This window comes from Herpailurus yagouaroundi, unplaced genomic scaffold (genome assembly GCF_014898765.1).
Source record: "Herpailurus yagouaroundi ecotype Mexico unplaced genomic scaffold, PumYag 140, whole genome shotgun sequence".
Lineage (NCBI taxonomy): Eukaryota > Metazoa > Chordata > Mammalia > Carnivora > Felidae > Herpailurus > Herpailurus yagouaroundi.
Window position 1 is genome coordinate 70,971,902 of NW_024412395.1, and position 18,211 is coordinate 70,990,112.

The following is an 18,211-nucleotide window of genomic DNA, read 5'->3' on the forward strand; positions in this document are numbered from 1 at the left end:
AAGCTACGATTTGTTGCCAACGAAGGGCCTATGTTATTAAAGCTGTTACACTTCATTTAGAAAGAAATGTGGGAAAAGAATTTCTGTATAATCTAATAAGTTGTGTTCTTTATAACACAAAAATGTAAAGCTTTAATAGTAATGCTCAAATTTCTGCTTATAAGCAGTGAAATGCATGCCTGTGGCCAGCGTGTTAAACACAGAGGCAAACTGGAGCGACTAGGTGGCTCAGTCAGTTGAGCATTCAACTGTTTTTTTTTTTTTTATGTTTATTTTTGAAAGAGGGAGAGAGAGCACAAGAGAGGGGCAGAGAGAGAGGGAGAGAGAGAATCCCAAGCAGGCTCTGCACTGTGAGTGCAGAGCCCAACTCAGGGCTTGATCTCACGAACTGTGAGATCGTGACCTGAGCCAGAATCAAGAGAAGCGTCTGACTCTTGATTTCAGCTCAGGTCATGATATCAGGGTTGTGGGATCAAGCCCCAGTCGGGCTCCGTGCTGAGTGTGGAGCCTACTTAAGGTTCTCTCCCTCTGTCCCTTTCCTCCACTCATGCGCTTGCTTGCTCGCTCACTCTCTTTGTAAAACAAAACAAAACAAAACCCAAAATCCCAGCAGCAGACCGTCTTGCTTTACTCCCCGGAAGCTGCTGGCGCTCGGGCCTCCCCAAGAGCGCTGCATCACATTGTTGGTGTGCACTAGCTAAATGCTCGTGGCACCCGATATGTGCAGGGACTCTTAGGTGCTTCCTGGCAAGGCTGACTTTCTCCAGGGTGTGCCTTCTAAGTCAGGGGTGGAGAGACTATGTCCTCTGCCTCTTCTTTGGCAAGTAGCTCTGAAGAGCTTCAAATAAATGAATAAGCAAATAAAAGCATTTATTTGTATTATACAGTATATTGCCCACAGTGTATTGTGACTCTAGCCTCTAGATGTTATGGAATATCTTTTTTAAAATGTTCGGAAGGGGTGCACCTGGGTGGGTCAGTAGGTTAAGCATCCTACTTTGGCTCAGGACATGATCTTGCGGTTCGTGGGTTTGAGCCCCGCAGTAGGCTCTATGCTGACAGTGCGGAGTCTGCTTGGGATTTTCTTTCTCTCTTTCTGTCTCTGCCCTTCCCCTGTTCGTGTTCTATGTCTCTCTCTCTCTCTCTCTCTCTCTCTCTCTCTCTCAAAAATAAATAAACATTAAACATTTTTTTTTAATGTTGAGAAGGTTGAATGAAGGAAAACATTTCTGAATCACATCAGTCAAAACCATTTTAATGTTTTTCCGTTGAGTTTCCTTTCCTACGTGTAGGGGTTAAAAAGATATAGTCACTGTATTAAATAGACAGATTTTTATTTTCACAAAACGTAAGCATTTTCCATTTTATTACCTAATGTTCATAATGATCATTCTGTGATAACTGTGTAACTTCCCTTTCAGTAGGCTTTCATTTATTTTTCTTACTATTCCCCTGTTGTTGGACTTCTAAAGTGCCTCTGATTTTTCTCTGTTCTGTAATACAGAGATGAGTATCTTTATGGAGAAAGTGTTTGCAATATTTAGAATTAGTTTCCTGGGATGCAAAAAAGTATAATGATTGAGGATAAATAATTTGCCCAATTCTCTTAACGGTTTAATTGTTCATCCAGAGTATAGTAAAAACTGGCTCTGAAAATAACTTGAAATACAAGAACTTTAAATATTTAAAAAACACCTTTATTATTTTATTGACATTAAGCATTGTGACAATCGTGTGTGTTGAGTTTTTCTTGTCTTTTCTTTTCTTTTTCAATAGGCATATTATGCCCGTGATGCTCTGGCTAAAAACCTCTATAGCAGGTTATTTTCATGGTTGGTAAATCGAATCAATGAAAGCATTAAGGTACTGAATCTCTGCAACCAGATAAATCAGCTGTAATAGATGTGTTCAGATTATAAACGTTAAGTTAAAGATATTTTAATTTTATAATCAGATAAGACTGTTCCTTGAAAATAATTTACCTTGCATAGAATTGAAATTTGTCAGGACTCTGTTTTGTTTTGCATAGATGTTTTTGTAAGAAATCTCACTGGTCAGTGGCCTCATGGGTTTTGCAGAGTTAACTCTGAGAGTCTGCATCCCAGGTCCTGGTCGCGGCTCATCTAACTAGTTGTACACACTTGGCTGAAAAGGTCACTTGACCTCTCAACCTACTGATACGTTTGTCAATAAAATGAGGGTATTGGAGTATTGGGAGTTTGAAAGGCCCGACCTATTGTAAGATTCAGTGATTGTTTATTATAATTAGGCATCACTAATGCCTTCTTTAAATAAGTCATCTATCATTAAAATTTCTGGAAAATTCTATACCAGTATCCTATGTCATAGATTAAAAAACAACAACTAAATTATAGTTATTCTAGTTGTGAAACACAGTTAACTTGTAACATAAGTCTATCTTCCTTAGTATGCTTTTAGTGTTATATTTCAGGCCTAAATTCAACTCATTATTTTAAAACTTTTTTTAAGGCACAGACAAAAGTGAGAAAGAAGGTCATGGGTGTTTTGGACATTTATGGTTTTGAAATTTTTGAGGTAAGCTTTTTTCTATTCTTTGTATTGTTTCTATTCATGCATAATAGTTGGAAATTAAATCATATATTCTATAGACAGCATTTAATATATAGTTAATAGAACTTTGAATCTACAAAAAACCTCTGTGCTGATGTAACAAAACGTGTGTGTGTGTGTGTGTGTGTGTGTATGTGTGTGTGTATTATATGTGTGTGTTTAAGTGCTGAGAGCCAGCATTTTGGAGACAATGCTGTTTAGGAAGAACTTCTTGTATCAGTATTTGACTTTTGTAATTGCAGATTCAAAATTCTTACTGGGCAATTTCCAACAAGGTTTATGGACATTGTGCCCGTAGTCATTCAGTCATTTGTAGGAAAGTGAGACAGGATGATGCCATGAAAAAGCCAGGGACGGGAGAGCCAGATGCCAGTCTGGCCTGGCCAGTGCTGGCATTTCATCCTGATGGGCTCAGGCTCAGGGTCTGGATTGGGTGATTTGTTGGGTCTCATCCAACTGCAATCTTATAGTGTGAGTTCTGTTGCAAAGATTGAAAGAATTTCTGGTAAACTTCATAATGAATTTTTTAAAAAGACTGCATGCTTATTACAAATTAAATATTTAAAAATTATATACTTATATTGGAATTTCCTATTTATCCTTTTGCTTTGACATTTAGAAGGTGTTTTAAGAATTTTTGTTTCGCTTTGTTTTGCTTTATTTTTTTGTTTTTTGTTTTTTGTTTTTTGCTCCTTTCCCCATTGTAAGGATCTTTTAAAACTCTTATTTCTCGGGAGTGGTATTTTAGTTTGGTTCAGGAAAATAACAAGTAGATCAGGCTCCTCCTCTCTTCATTCTCCCCATAAGTAATGATTTGTGAATTCCTTTAAATAACCAGGCCCTGCCCAGAATGACCACCAAAAGTGTTTATGTGTTCCAAATTACCAGGTTCACAGAACAGAAAAAAAACATCAGCCCCCTCCCTGCAGCTAAGCCAGGACTTTCCAACAAATGTCTTTTTCTTACAACATTTATTTTTGTAATAAATTTTTGTAAATCAAGATCCCTGCTTGATTTTGTAAATCAAGATCCCTGCTTGATCATGTTCTGTATTTAGTAGCCAGGGGTAAATCATTCTTGAGGGCTGACTGTATGCAAGCATTGTGGGAAGTGTTACATATATTGTCTGATTTAATTTTCACAAACACTTCATGAAATAGTTACTACTATTCCTATTTTACAGGTGAGTAGGTGAGGCTCTGAAGGTCAAGTCACTATGCTGGAGTTACATGGCTACAAAATGGCAGACTCAGGACCTAAATCCTAGGCCCCCTTCATAAATAATAAAAAACCTCTGATAGGGCCTTTTTGTTACTTTTCTCCCCAAACTCACAGGGTCCCCAGTACCTGGAAATAAAGGAGAAAACCCAAACATGATAAATTTCTCAGTCCCTATTTCTGTACCATTGCCTCATTCCAAACTGACCAGCATGGGGAACACCCGTGGAGTTCTTCTACGTGCTGGTGGCCAAGCGTGGGACACCTGTGCTGTGTCCTGCCTGCTGCCCCCTGTCCTGCCGACCATTGAAAACTGTTCTTCAGCACAATGTCCACTTGTATTGATGCCTCTTTAGCAGACTACGCAAAAGAAAGTTTCTGGTCTCGTGGCAATAGGGAAGAATTTGAGGTTTGTGAGTGAGGAGAACTGCTTGCGTATACTCAGAACTCATGGTGATGAAATTAGTTTCTTTCTAGCAAGTCCTCAGGTTACTGTTACCAAAGGGCAGCCGGTCAAAATCATTGTTTATAGTTGGCAGGGAAAATGATTTCTTACCTAGCACACTGCTGATCTATATTTAGATGGTTTCATGAACAGGACAAAAGTAGAGATCTTACTAGAAAGTTGGAAGGAAACACACACACACACATACACACACACACACACACACACACACACACATTTAATGATGTATCTAAAATCAAAGAAACTGGTTTTATTTTATTTTTATGTTGCCATAAGAAGATTTATTGATCTATTAGGCCACGTGCCTAATGTCATGTCACGATACATGAAAACTTTTTTTAATAGGATAATGGGGTCATGAGGGGACATCAGCTTATCTTTACATTCTGGTCTGTCCTAAGATCTAATCAGCCATGTGGTAAGTGACCACACAGCACTCAGGGAGCTGAGTTATACCCCATGAGCAGTTTAACCATGCCTAAGTGAGGAAGTCATTTGTCATTATTTATTTACTGCCTAATAGGAATCATATTCCTGTGGTAAACAAGACAGCTGTTCCTTCCCTGCATGGAGCCTACAGTGATATTAGCCGACCCTAAGACGGAGGGTCTGTTCCTGGCTGAGGGCACATCCTATCTGGTAGGAAGGTCTAATCAAGAAACTAGGTTACTTTTTAAAAATGCGTTTGCTACAGATCTAATCCAAAGAGAAGTTAGAGGGGCGCCTGGGTGGTTCATTCAGTTCAGCTTCAGACTCTTGATTTCGGCTCAGGTCATGATCTTGTGGTTCGTGAGTTTGAGCCCCGTGTTGGGTTCCATTCTGTCAATGCAGAGCCTGCTTGATACTCTCTCTCTTCTTCTCTTTCTGCCCTTCCCCTTCCTTCCCTCCCTCCCTTCCCCCCACCAAATAAATAAACTTAAAAACAACAACAACAACAACAACAACAACGAAGTTAGGTGTTCTGAGTGGACACAACCTGTAAATTGGGACGGGGTAAAACATCCTGTAGCAATGTGGGAATATTTTTTACTTAATGGCCAATTCAGGTTTCTCTCCAAGCCCATCTTTATGAATGTGCTTCACTTCTGCAAGTTATATCCTGATTTTTCTCAACACTGTTACAACTATGGACTTCAGTTATGAAAATGCCTGCATTATATTTGAAAATGCCCTTCTTTCTTCTTCAGAAGAATGTTCCAGCTCAGTAGTTCCTAAACTTAGCAGCATGTTGGAATCACTTGGGGAGCTTTACCCAAAAGCAAACAGGTTATATTTTTATTCTTTTTAAACAGAACTTTCGGGAGAGCCTGGGTGGCTCAGTTGGTTAAGCGTCCTACTCTTGGTTTTGGCTTAGCTCATAGTCTCAGGGTTTGAGAGTGCAAGCTTGGGGTTCTCTGTCTCCCTCTCTCTCTGCCCCTCCCCCACTCGTGTTCTCTGTCTCTCTCTAAATAAATAAACTTAAAAAATAATAAATAGAACTTTTGGCATGGCATAAGGAATATGGTCACCAATATGGTAATGGCATCCTATGGTATATGTGCTGCCGAAGCGAGCACTAATGGCATCCTATGGTGACAGACGGTAGCTACCCTGGTGGTGAAAACAGCACAAAGTATAGACTTTTCGAGTCACTATGTTGCACACCTGAAACTAATGGAATGTGTGTCAACTGTACTTAAAAAAACAAACCAGAAATTTCAGTCAAGGCCAAATTAGCCAGTCATGTCTACAGCAGATCTTATGATGGCCCTAAAATCATGAGAAGTTATTTTTCCTTCTCCATGCAATAGGTACTTTGATTTTTTTTCCGTTTCCTTGAGAGAATTAAGACTTGTCTTTCATTATAACTAATTGTTCTCTGCATTTTCCCGTGTAAACTTTCTCAGGTTAATCTTCCAAACATCTTGATTCTTCGTAATCTGCTTAATTATTTATTTTACAATTAAATTTATTTGGGGAGCACAGACTAGAGATTTGGGTGTGTGCTTTTAGATACTTTTACCTGCTCTTTGATACAGAATTAGAAATGGTTTTTTTTGCTTGTGATTTATTCACATGCCCACCCCAGATGCCATCCCATAGTTTTCCTGGATTCTCAGCAAAATTAGAGAACATGGAAACGTCAGGAAGTTCATACTGTTGAACATAAGGAAGCCAGGTAATTAAGGACTTAAAAGTACCACAAGCTGAAATATAAGGGCTCAAGGTCTGACTTAGGGAGAAGTATTCAGAATCCTCATCAGTGCATAAATGAAGATTTCTGTGATACTGTCTACCCCAGCGAAAATAAACTGATAGAACATAATGAAAATTCTGCCTTTATTTTCCTTGAAATTGACTGTAAGAATTAAGGGTTCTGCCTTGTAGAACACCCTGGGCATCACTTTGAAAATTGGACAGTAAAGGTCCAGAGGAAAAAAAAAAAATTTAATGTCTCTAATTCTGCCCCATGACCCCGTTGACAGTTCCCATGAAAACACTTTTCAGCTGAGCTGGTGGAAACCTTTCATCCATTTTGGTCCGTCTCTAAACGGAAGAGGGAAACTGATGCATTAAACCATGGGATGATGACACATGGATTTGACTGCAAAGCATTCCAGGGCCAGCTGTGTGAATAGCCCTGCCTTGCTGGCCGCATGTGATCTGATGTCAGTTTGGAAAACAGATTAGTGGAACACTGATACCGAAAAGAAGGGGAAGTGAGTTAAAATCCACAGAGAAGAAAAATCTAGCCAGAAATCCTTATTTAACGTCAGTCCGATTTTGTAAGGGAAGAGAGTTATGTAATCCAGACACTCCAATTCCACACAATCAAGTTTGGATGTTCTTGTAACTGATCTCTGAGAGACGTTCATAGCATCACCATAAAAGAACAACAGCTATTCTTTTTATTTATTTATTTATTTATTTATTTATTTATTTATTTATTTATTTTTCAAACGTTTATTTATTTTTGGGACAGAGAGAGACAAAGCATGAACGGGGGAGGGGCAGAGAGAGAGGGAGACACAGAATCGGAAACAGGCTCCAGGCTCTGAGCCATCAGCCCAGAGCCTGACGCGGGGCTCGAACTCATGGACCATGAGATCGTGACCTGGCTGAAGTCGGACGCTTAACCGACTGCACCACCCAGGCGCCCCTCTTTTTAAAAAATTAAATTCAAGACTAAGTTGAGCCATCTGAATCGATTTAGCTTCTTGCTAAGTGCTTATCTGGGAAGTACTACAATTGGCAGGTAGTTTACTGGGAAAATTAATAAATTATTAGTGTGCCATAGGCCAAAACAGAACAGCAGGCTGGATATTTCACTTTTCATACGATGGAGCTAGTTTCGTGCAGGCAAAGGGCTAGTTATTTTGAAGGGCTAGCTCTTTCTTCATCTTGCCCTTTTGAGCCTCATATACATATATGAACCTCATATACATATATCGTATATGAACCATATACAGTAAAGATATGAGAGGCTAGATGCAATGATTGTTCCAAATCAAATGACCTAATAGTTGGGTAAGAGTCAGTATAGCTTGGTAAGTGTGCCTCATGGTTATGAGATTTGTTTTCTAAAGTGTTTTTAGAAGAAAATTGATCCTGGTCATAGGCAATCCCTTCTGTTCCAGCTTTTTTCCTCTGATTTCGTTCTCCACGTGCTAGAGAACTTGAAGAGGAAGGAGAAGATTTAAAGTACCCTTTAGAGTGAAAATGGAGGGAAATAATATGGTTCATAATAGTATGGACGTCATTACTCTCGCTTTAACCTTTTAAATCAACGCTTAAAGTATTTAAGAAGAGCACTGTCATGCCGTTTTTCTTAAAACTTACCATGTTTGTGTACTGGGAAGAAAAATGTTACGTATTTAAAGAATACAACACTGAAATGTCTCCCTGTCTCATAGTGTATAAGATATCATTAGCCTCCTCTGTTGCCAAGAAAATGCAAAGAAATTAATAACAGGCCAGTATTTTTGATTCATCTTTCAGAATCCTTCCAAGCAGAAAGTTCATAGTTGATACTTAAGAGTATAAACTGGTTGTGAACTTCATTGGGGGGTATGGTTTGCTGTTTCTTTGATGTTGAAAAGGTGGACTCAAACTCAGGAATTCTTGACAGAAACCCTAGACTTTAAAGTTTTGGTATATTACATACTTCTAAACCTACCAAGTTCTTCCTATCCCGGTATACTCTTGGTGACTACAGTGTAAAACAGTATCAAACGTAGACACCTTGCTGTTTACCTGTTTTTCCTAGACCAGTCCAATGGGGGTGGGATGGTTCTGGGCTCCATTCAGGGAGATGGTATAATGGAAAATTCTGGATGTGCGTATTTGAAGATGTTCCCCAAAGTTTTAGTTTTCTCCCTTAGCCTTTGGGGATAAATGTGACTTAGACAGTGGAGACACATTCCATGCATGGGGCATGGGTAGAAAACTGGAGATGGGAGGGGAGATGAGTCATTCAAGTTCCTGCCCACTTCCTCCTTAGGAGACTTTGATTCATGAGACTGACATGTGGGAGACAGCGCCCAGCTCAGGGATCTCTGGCCACCCACAGTTCTCGACACACAAAAAGCATCCAAATATCAAATTGCTTCGGGGCCTTTGTATTCATGTGATGGTTCCTAGATCCAGTTTAGCTGTTTTCTAAAGGAAAGAAGGACCCGAGTGGAAAACCCAGCCGTGTTTAGTGCCTGTGTGCATGAAGTCACGTTCAGAGCCTGTGCAAGGTGCAGCTATAGGAACTGCTACCAGGCTGCTCCTTAATTTTTTTTTTTGCAAATTATAAACTTTTGCATGTTATTTTTAATGATTCGTGAAGTCCCATTTCCCAAAACATTTGGACAATGTCAACAACTCAAACACAGATCATAAGAAATGTGATGGCCTTCATTTTTGGCAATAATGATTGCTCTGGTGATTTGCAACACGTTTTGCAGGCTGTGAGGTATGTTTGCAATAAATGCTCAGATATTTCTGTGGGGAAGTAAGCTGGTTTCTGCCTTGGTGATTGTGCTGTTCTATTTTGTTTTTGTTCTTTAAGCAACAGGATAAGGTAGGAGAGACCAGTTTTTTTTCTTAGGCTGTCTCCAGAACGCTCTCTCCTTACCACATTGTTTATGTTTGAAGGAGAGACATAGCAGGGACAGCATGGGGGGTGAGGGGGAGTGCGGTGGTGAGAAAGAGGAGCTGCTTCTGGATCTTGCTGGATCTCTTCACTCTTGTGGTGACCTGCTAATTGCCTCTGTCTCTGACTCCCTGGGGCGATGGGTTATACATACACGTTTTTCCTGATAATTTAGAATTAGACGCATTAAATCCTGAAGCCTTGGGACTTCAAGCAAGTCACATGAGGTATTGTCTGAGTCAGACTTTTTATCCTGCGTAGCTCACGCCTCGCAGAACCACAGTTCAGACACCACTTGTAGGTATTGTAGACCTGTGGTTTGAACTGGTTGGACGTGTGTCTTGATTTCGGAGTTTTATGCCAATCAGAAACATAGCCCGAATGGTAAAATCTGTCATTTGCACCAATGAATAACTGTCGGTAAGTGTTTACTGTTAGAAGTTTATGGCAAATTAAGAACTGATTGCATTTTGTATAATCTGTCCCTTTTTGCACCAGAATGCAGTAAGTATGAACTGTTTGCAGTGACAGTCTGTTGCATGCTCCTGTGTTAATGGCTTCTCCAACTGTGTGGATTTTGCAGTAAATGGCCATTGATTAACTGTGTGCAGATATGAAATAGAGAATTCATACAGGAATCTTTAAATGTTGAAGGGAAATCCAGTTGAGTTCTAACTTACTCCTTGAGTGGCGTTGTAATTGTGAAGCTTTGCCTCTGATTTCTAACCTGCTTGTGTGTATTTCATAGTCCTGTTGCAGAGCGTACTTCAAGCTGTTCATGGTCATGTGATGTGTCCAAGGACACTACTTATTCTCCACTTCCTTTTCCTCATTAGTTACCATATGAAGTTCAGCATCATTTTGCTTAAATGGCTCCATGAGCATAGACTTATTAAATTGACAGAAAGGATTTACTCCATGGATTTCATGGAAACCCATTAAAACTTTAATTTTATTTGTAAGTTTAATTTGGGGTAGTGGTATTATATAAGGATATATTTTACCAAACTAAGAAAGCCAGACTTCCTCATTGAGAAATGACCTTATCCTGACCATAATCATAATAAGGCGTCTATCCCAGATGGGCTTGTGCTTCTGACAAAAATTGTTAAGTTCCAAAGATTAGAACACAGAGCTTTTAAAATTTTATGTGAAAATGAGTATTGGGGAAGGCCCTTTGTGCCTAAGACTGTGTTCGTCTTAAAAATCAGCGTGTGCCCTTTAGTAAGAACCTGCAACATTAAAAACAAAAAACAAAATAGCTTTTATCCTTGACCAGATTTAGCATTAAAAGATTAGTCAGTGATAGTGTGTATGTGTCATTTAAGGTTTAGAGTTAGAAGTTTTCCCTGATTAACTAGTTCATCACTGGTGATAGAAAACCCTTAGCTGACTTCCGGCAAAGAATGTGGTCAGATACTGCGTGACTTTTTTGCTTTCGTCACTCACGGAGAGATTCGAAGGCCAGTTGCTCTGTGTTTTCACAGGAAGCGACGAGCTTCAGTTTCACGCCTGGACACTCCTGGCTCATTAGGCCAGGAATAGCCACCTCAGTGGGACAGGAGTCAGGTTTATCAGTGGTGAGGTCATACCATCCCTTGCTCCCATGGCTACCATCTCCTGTCTGCAAAGACATATGACAGAGGTGAAGAGAACATGTTTTCTTACCCGATCTACCTCTTCCGGAATGGTGTGGTTCTTGGCGAATTGTATTCATTCCACAGGCGTGCATTTTGTGCCCTCAGTATATATGTCAGTACATTAAACCCTGCGGATTGTTCAGAGATGATTTAGGTATGGATCTTGCATCGGAGTTCATAGGAGGTAACTCTAACATGAAGAGAAACTGCTGAGGGGCCGAAGGGTGATAAATATGTGAGCCTTCTGAGAGAAGAGAGATTGTTTCTCGCTGGGGAGATGATTTTGATGTGCTGATTCCCTTGGGTCTCTTTATTTTTTAGGCACTTCACTCATTCATTCACTCATCAAGTACGTGTGGAGAACTTGCTAGGTGCAAAGTCCTGTGCAAGGCATGGGCTCACACTGGTCAGCAAGAGAGACACATGGTCAGCCCTTGCCCTTAAGGAACATACAGTCTAATGAGACAGATGAGGCTTAAACTAATCAATACATGTGTACACATATGCACACGCATACACATATATACACACAGCATGATTTTTAAAAAAGTGCTGGTATCTAAGAGTTTGAATGAGGGAGCTGACCTCAGAAGGGGGCAATAAGTGATCAGGTCAGGAAGACTTTCTTGGGCTCTAGAGTTTCACCTGAGAATGGAAGATTGAGAATTTGGGTGACAGAGATTATAAAGCTCACTGTTCCTTTTCTGATCCTTTAGGAGAAACTTTTTTTTTTTTTTTTTTTTAACCACATGTAGAGTGCTTCTCTGTCAACTAAAAGTCTTCATCTTTCAAATACTGCATAACGTGTGTATACCTCATTCATTCACTTGACTCGTGAACCATTTCTTGAGTGCCTACGGTGTGCAAACCCTCTGTGTGCTGGGCCTCGGTGTCCCAGGAGCTGTGTGCTGGGCTGCAATTAAATCTGCGAGATGGCGTGTGATGTCTCTTACGGATTGAGCTGTTGGAGCATCGCTGCTGTGGGACAGCTAGTGCATGGTTCATAAGGCCGTTTTCATTTTTCTCCATATAGGACAACAGCTTTGAGCAGTTCATTATTAATTATTGTAATGAAAAGCTACAACAGATCTTCATTGAACTTACTCTTAAAGAGGAGCAAGAAGAGTATATACGGGAGGTAATGTTGAAATATATGTTTTTTAAATGTTCCTTTTATACTCATAATACAAATTGTGGATTTAGAAGCCTATCTAAACATGATCCTAAAATCAGATTTATCTGAGTTTAGCCATGTTGTGTCTCTTAAAAACCCATTTGTTATGACATCTAAGCTACCTGGGATTATCTTTGCTGCTCTGCTGCTAGTGCCTCGAACAATGCCTGGCACATAGTAGGTGCTCAGTAAACATCAGTTGACTGACTTGAGTCCTGGTGGATTCTAGTGCAATGATGTAAAATAATAGTGTGTTTAAAAAAAAAAGAGACTGAGATGAATGGACCAACAACCGTGACATCCATACAAGGAAACACTACTCAGTAATTAAAAAGGAACAAACACGGGACACCTGGGTGGCTCAGTCGGTTGAGCGTCCAATCATGATCTTGCGTTCATGGGTTCGAGCCCCGTGTCGGGCTCTGTGCTGACAGCTCAGAGCCTGAAGCCTGCTTCGGATTCTGTGTCTCCCTCTCTCTCTGCCCCTCCCCCACTCGTGCTCTGTGTCTCTCTCAAAAATAAATAAACATTAAAAAAATTTTTAAAAAAAGGAAGAAACGCCATTTGAAACACCAGGCATGGACCTAGAGGGTATTATGCTGAGTGAAATAAGTGAGACTGAGAAACACAGACACCGTATGATTTCCCGCCTGTGGAATCTAAAAAACAAAACAAATGAATAAACAAAAAGCAGACCGATAAACACAAAGAGCAAACTGATGCTTGCCAGAGGGAAGGCAGTGGGGGATGAGCAAAGTGGGTGAAAGGGAGTGGGAGATACAGGTTTCCAGTTATGGAATGGATAACTCACAGAAATAAAAGGCCCAGCGTGGGGAATATAGTCCATGGTCTTGAAGTAGTGTTGCATGGTGACAGATGGCAGCCACACTTGTGTTGGGCATAGACTAAGGTATAGACAAGTTGGGGCACTAGGTTGTACACCTGAAACTAATGTAACAGTATGTCACCTCTACTGAAAAAAAAAATTTTTTAAACCAACAAATACTTGATCATGTGCTCATCTGAAGAATTTTAATCATGGCTTTTCCAGAGCCAAACATATTAAACATGAAAGGAAAAAAATAATAAAATAAAAATGGCAGTCTGTTGTCCAAAAAAAAAAAAAAAAAGGAAAGAAAAAGGAACAATTGATAAACACCATAAAATGAAGGATTCTCAAATGCACTAATGCCAAATGAAGGAAGCCAGACTCAAAAGTCTGCATACTGTATGATTCCATGATATGTTGTTCCAGAAAAGGCAAAGTGACAGAGACAGAAGAGTTGGTCATTGCCAGAGGACAGGAGTCGTGAGAGTGTGACTACCAAGAGGAAAAACAAGGGAATTTTGGTGGTGGTTACATGACACCATGCATTTGCCAAAACTTATGAGAACTATATACCCAAAAAGTCAGTATCACTCTGTATAAATTTGAAAATATTTTGAGGCTTTGTTCAATCTTGAAAAGCACTGATTTCCTAAAATTTTATAATAAAAACAGGTAATATTTATTGAGCTCTTACTGTATTGCCAGGTGTTGTACAAGTGCTGTGTATGGATTATCTCAATGTAATTTGAAAGTAATCAGAATTAGTGTTTACAAAGCCCTTGTATCCTTAATTGTAAAACCATACTTGGTTTTCATCCTTTCATTTTTTAAATAGTTAATGTTTTTGGAAGTATAAAATTATTTCAGACAAAAGGAGAAATCATTATATTCTGCATATGTTGTATTATATTTTTGTTTCCTTTTCATTTATTTGCTTTAATATTTGAATAATGATACTACCTATTTTTCTTCATTTTCTATAGCATAGTTGTAAATCATTAAAGACACTGAATCCTTTTTTTTTTTTTGCCTCAATATAGATTTTTCTAATGTGATTGTTATCCCCAGTGACTTAGTAAAATAACCCATCTACTTGAAAGCTACATCATAAATATTTCATCTTTCTTTCAGAATGATCATCATGCTTTAGAAACGTTTTATACTTTTCTGGCACTTTTTTAATGTAAACTTCCTAAAAGCCAGATTCATTCCCTTGCTGTCTTCTCACCATAAAGAGATTGCCCCAACTTTGATGTGTAACTTAAAAGTTTGTACAGATTGTCTGAGACACGTCTAAGAATATATAGGAAGATCCCTAGCTTGCTGTATGAATTAAATTTCTTCCCCTTAGAAGAAAAATAAATGTTTACACTTATGGGCAGAGTATAAACAGATCCAGAACGATTACATTTAGCCTCACAGATTTGGCTTTGTAGCTAGCATTAGAACCAGTGGGTTGGTTTTTGTGTCTTTCCTTATGTTGAAAATATTTTGTCTTAGCACTGGGATATTTTTACATTTGAAATAGTCAACTGCCCTACAACATGGGATTGACTCTAAAATTAAGTTTTTCCTTGTGATTACAAATCAAGAACAGAAAAATGTAGGCCCTAGATTCCTGGGATCAAGTTCTGACTTATTTCCTTATAAACATTGTAAATATACACAGAGTAATATTGACCCAAGGGCCTGTTGAGTCCGTGTTTGGCACAGAGCCAGGGGAGTGCATGGGAAATTGTCACAGATGGCAGAGTGGAATGAGGGGCAGTCTCAGAACAGGTCAAGGGTGTTCCTTCAGTCACATCGTGTCAATGGCGGACTGCTACAATTAGGGAAGTTTTGGGAACCGGAAGATATTTGCTGCATTATTGTGTAAAGGAAATATTCAGAGAGGAAGTGAAATATATTAAGATGGCAGAGTCTGTTTTATAGATGGTAGTGTTGTAGTATCATCATCGTATGGAATCTGATTTTGTTCTGTTTTCTTTCTCAGGGCATAGAATGGACACACATTGACTACTTCAATAATGCTATCATTTGTGACCTGATAGAAAATGTGAGTATTAGGTATAACTTTCTAAAAAATTCTCAGTAATAATTTACTGCTTACAAAAGACCTCACTGCCTTGGTGTCTTCATGATTTTGACACTTCTGAGAGCTGTGGAGTTCTAGAGACTTTATTGTAGCCATGAGGAATCATACACAGTTCTTGAACACACATATAGACAGCTGGACATTTTGATCCTTGGCTAGGATTTCCTGTGCTCATCTTGTGGCCGCATCACAGAGCCCTTTAGGGCATTAATATGCCTTAGATGCATCATTCTTTTCTGTATACTGGTAACCCAGGTCTGGTCCGTGGCTCCTGGGAATATGAGCACTGGTCAGAGGAGGAGGCTCTGAAAAAAAGGTTTTCGCCAAATCAAATATCCATTTCATTTCTAAAACTCTAGTAACTTCTTCATATCCCGTTCAATGGTTATTACCAAAAAGATAATTATTGGTGAGGATGTGAAGTAAAAGGAACCTCTGTGCACTCCTGGTGGGAATGTAAGTTAGTGCAGCCATAACAGAAGATAGTATGAAGGTTCGTCAAAAAATTAAAAATAGAACTACCAGATGATGGTAGCAATTCCACTTTGGGAATATATCCAAGGGAAACGGAATCAGGATCTTGGAGAGAGATATTTACTCCCATGTTAATTACGGGGTTGTTCACAATAGCCAAGATATGGAAACAGCCTAAGTGTCCGTCTATAGATGAATGGATAAAGAAAATGTGTGTATATACAATGGCATGTTATTCAGCCACGAGAAAGAAGGAAATCCTGTCATTTGTGACAACGCAGATGGACCTTGAGGGCATTACACTAAGTGAAATAAGTTAGTCGGAGAAAGACAAACGCATGACATCATTTATATGTAGAATCTAAAAAAGCCAAAGAAACAGAAGAGAATGGCAGTTGCTAGGGGCTGGGAGTAGGGGAAATGGGGAGATGTCAGTCAAAGGGTACAGACTTTCTAGTTGCAAGATGAATAAGTTCTAGAGATGTAATGTGTAGCATGGTGATTACAGTTAACAGTGCTATATTATGTATTTGAAAATAGTTTAGAGGGTAATTTTTAAATGTTCTCATCACGAAAAAGAAATGGTAATTATGTGATGTGATAGAGCTGTTAACTAAGGTTATGGTGGTAATCATTTTGCAATATTGAAAGGGTACCAAATTATCGCCTCGTATACCTCAAACTTACACAGTGTTATATGTCAATTATATCTCAGTACAGCTGGGAAAAAATTTTAAGTAAATAAAGAACGGGGGCGCCTGGGTGGCTCAGTCAGTTGAGCGTCCGAGTTCGCCTCAGGTCATGATCTCATAGTCTGTGAGTTCAAGCCCCACGTTGGGCTCTGTGCTGACAGTTCAGAGCCTGGAGCCTGCTTTGGGTTCTGTGTCTCCCTCTCTCTCTACCCCTCCCCCACTCATGCTCGCTCTCTCTCTCTCTCTCTCTGTCAAAAATAAATAAACATTTAAAAAAAATTTAAGTAAATAAAGAACAACAAAAAAACATGCCCTTCAAGTTAAGATAAAGGAAGATGAAGGGACAATCATGGGAGCTGAGTTAAGTAGGACCCCAGGAGTGGCTCAAGTATTGACCTAGCCTTGGTTCAGAGAACCTATGCGGGGGATGTCTTGTGTGTGACTTTGCAGGTGGCCAAGAGCCATAGGATTTTTCAGGTGACCACATTTGTCTGTATATATGTGAAAAGACTTTTGAAGTCTAAAAAATTACTAGATATGTCTTAGATTCCAAAAGGTTACTAAATATTTTATTTTTATATCATCGTCTGTAGTTTATTATAAATGAATTGACTGCAGGAAGATTGATTTGTATGTGAAACCTGGAAAAACTTATTTTATGCTTAGGATTACTCTCACTCCTGGCTTTGATAACAAAGTTATTTGAAACAATGCATAAACTTTATTGTCCTACAGTGGTTTTAGTTGTCAGTGGTAGGTGAGTGCTGTGTTTTAGGAATAGAATCACAGGCTCTACATGTCCCAACAAGTGCCTTTCACAAAACCTTTTGGAAATTATATAATTAGCCAGTTATCTCTTCTCTCAGTTTTCAAGATATTCCTGAAAGCTGCACCTTTAATTAAATTGAATATGCTGAAGCGTTACTGTTTTTCTATTAATAAGTAAACTTCGTTTTGAAAAATCTGAACAGTGTTGGAGTGTGAACACTAATGTTCCATGTAAGCAGTTCAGAACTCTAATATCTGGGAAATCAGTAGACTGACTGGAAAGTTTTCCTGGTAAATTTTGTGGAACCCAAATTGTGGGAACTTGACTTCCAGAAGTCATGACTAGCACATTTTCCTTCATAAATAATAACCTTGAACTTAATTATTTCCCTTCAAGAAGGAAAAAAAGAGAAAACAGTGTTCATACACTTAGTTTAATTAGATTATCTCAGCCCTAAGCACCCTTGCACATATGTTTGAAGAAACTCATGTTCACATAGGAGCCTGGGCACATAAAGGAAGAGTTTCCTTCCAGCATTACCTAAAAGTAATGTTTACTCTGGGGTTGTTATGAACATACTTGATTCCTGAGAGTCCACACTTCCCCTGGGTTTTGTGTGGAATCAACAGATCCTGGTCAGAGGATGTCCCGGCCTTGTGAGGAGAAGGAGAGAGGAACCCGGGACTCTTGCCTGGTGGATGTGGGTGGGGCTGATGGTCAGTAGAGTGGATTATTCTCTTGGGAATGGAGACATATGAGCCTGTAGGGGCAATCCAAGGAACAGCGGCCTTTATTTAGCAAAGTAGAAGATTCCTGATTTTTTACTCCTTTTAACTGGGCTGGCTGCTCTTGGGATAAATACAATCATAGGGTCTGAATACATAACAAATTCTCACTCATGTTCAACACCCGTTTTGAAATTTTATGTGGAATACGAATTTTATTCTAAACCGATACTCTTGAAATACAGCTTGATTGCATTGATCCCAAATCACATCTTTTTTTTTTTACTACAAAATAAACCGTATTTTGAACACATGAACAATTTGAAAACATCTGAAACCAATTTCTTTCTCAAGCTATGAATCAAATAATGGCCTTAGAAAAGACTGTGCTTTGTGATTTATGACCACATGTTGTAGA

At 39.2% G+C, this 18,211-nt stretch overlaps 1 protein-coding gene across 7 annotated transcripts in view; it reads left to right on the top strand.

Annotated features, from left to right (window-relative positions):
- Positions 1-18,211, top strand: part of MYO1B (myosin IB) — a 190,459-nt gene that overhangs the window by 135,923 nt on the left and 36,325 nt on the right. For 4 of the 7 annotated variants that reach the window (XM_040475695.1, XM_040475693.1, XM_040475696.1 and 1 more), the window contains exons 12-16: positions 1,777-1,863; positions 2,491-2,556; positions 9,894-9,899; positions 12,069-12,173; positions 15,032-15,094. In XM_040475695.1, coding sequence (XP_040331629.1) covers positions 1,777-1,863; positions 2,491-2,556; positions 9,894-9,899; positions 12,069-12,173; positions 15,032-15,094 — 327 coding nt within the window. The remainder of the gene's footprint in view (positions 1-1,776; positions 1,864-2,490; positions 2,557-9,893; positions 9,900-12,068; positions 12,174-15,031; positions 15,095-18,211) is intronic. The other 3 variants (XM_040475692.1, XM_040475694.1, XM_040475697.1) reach the window with 1 other exon arrangement.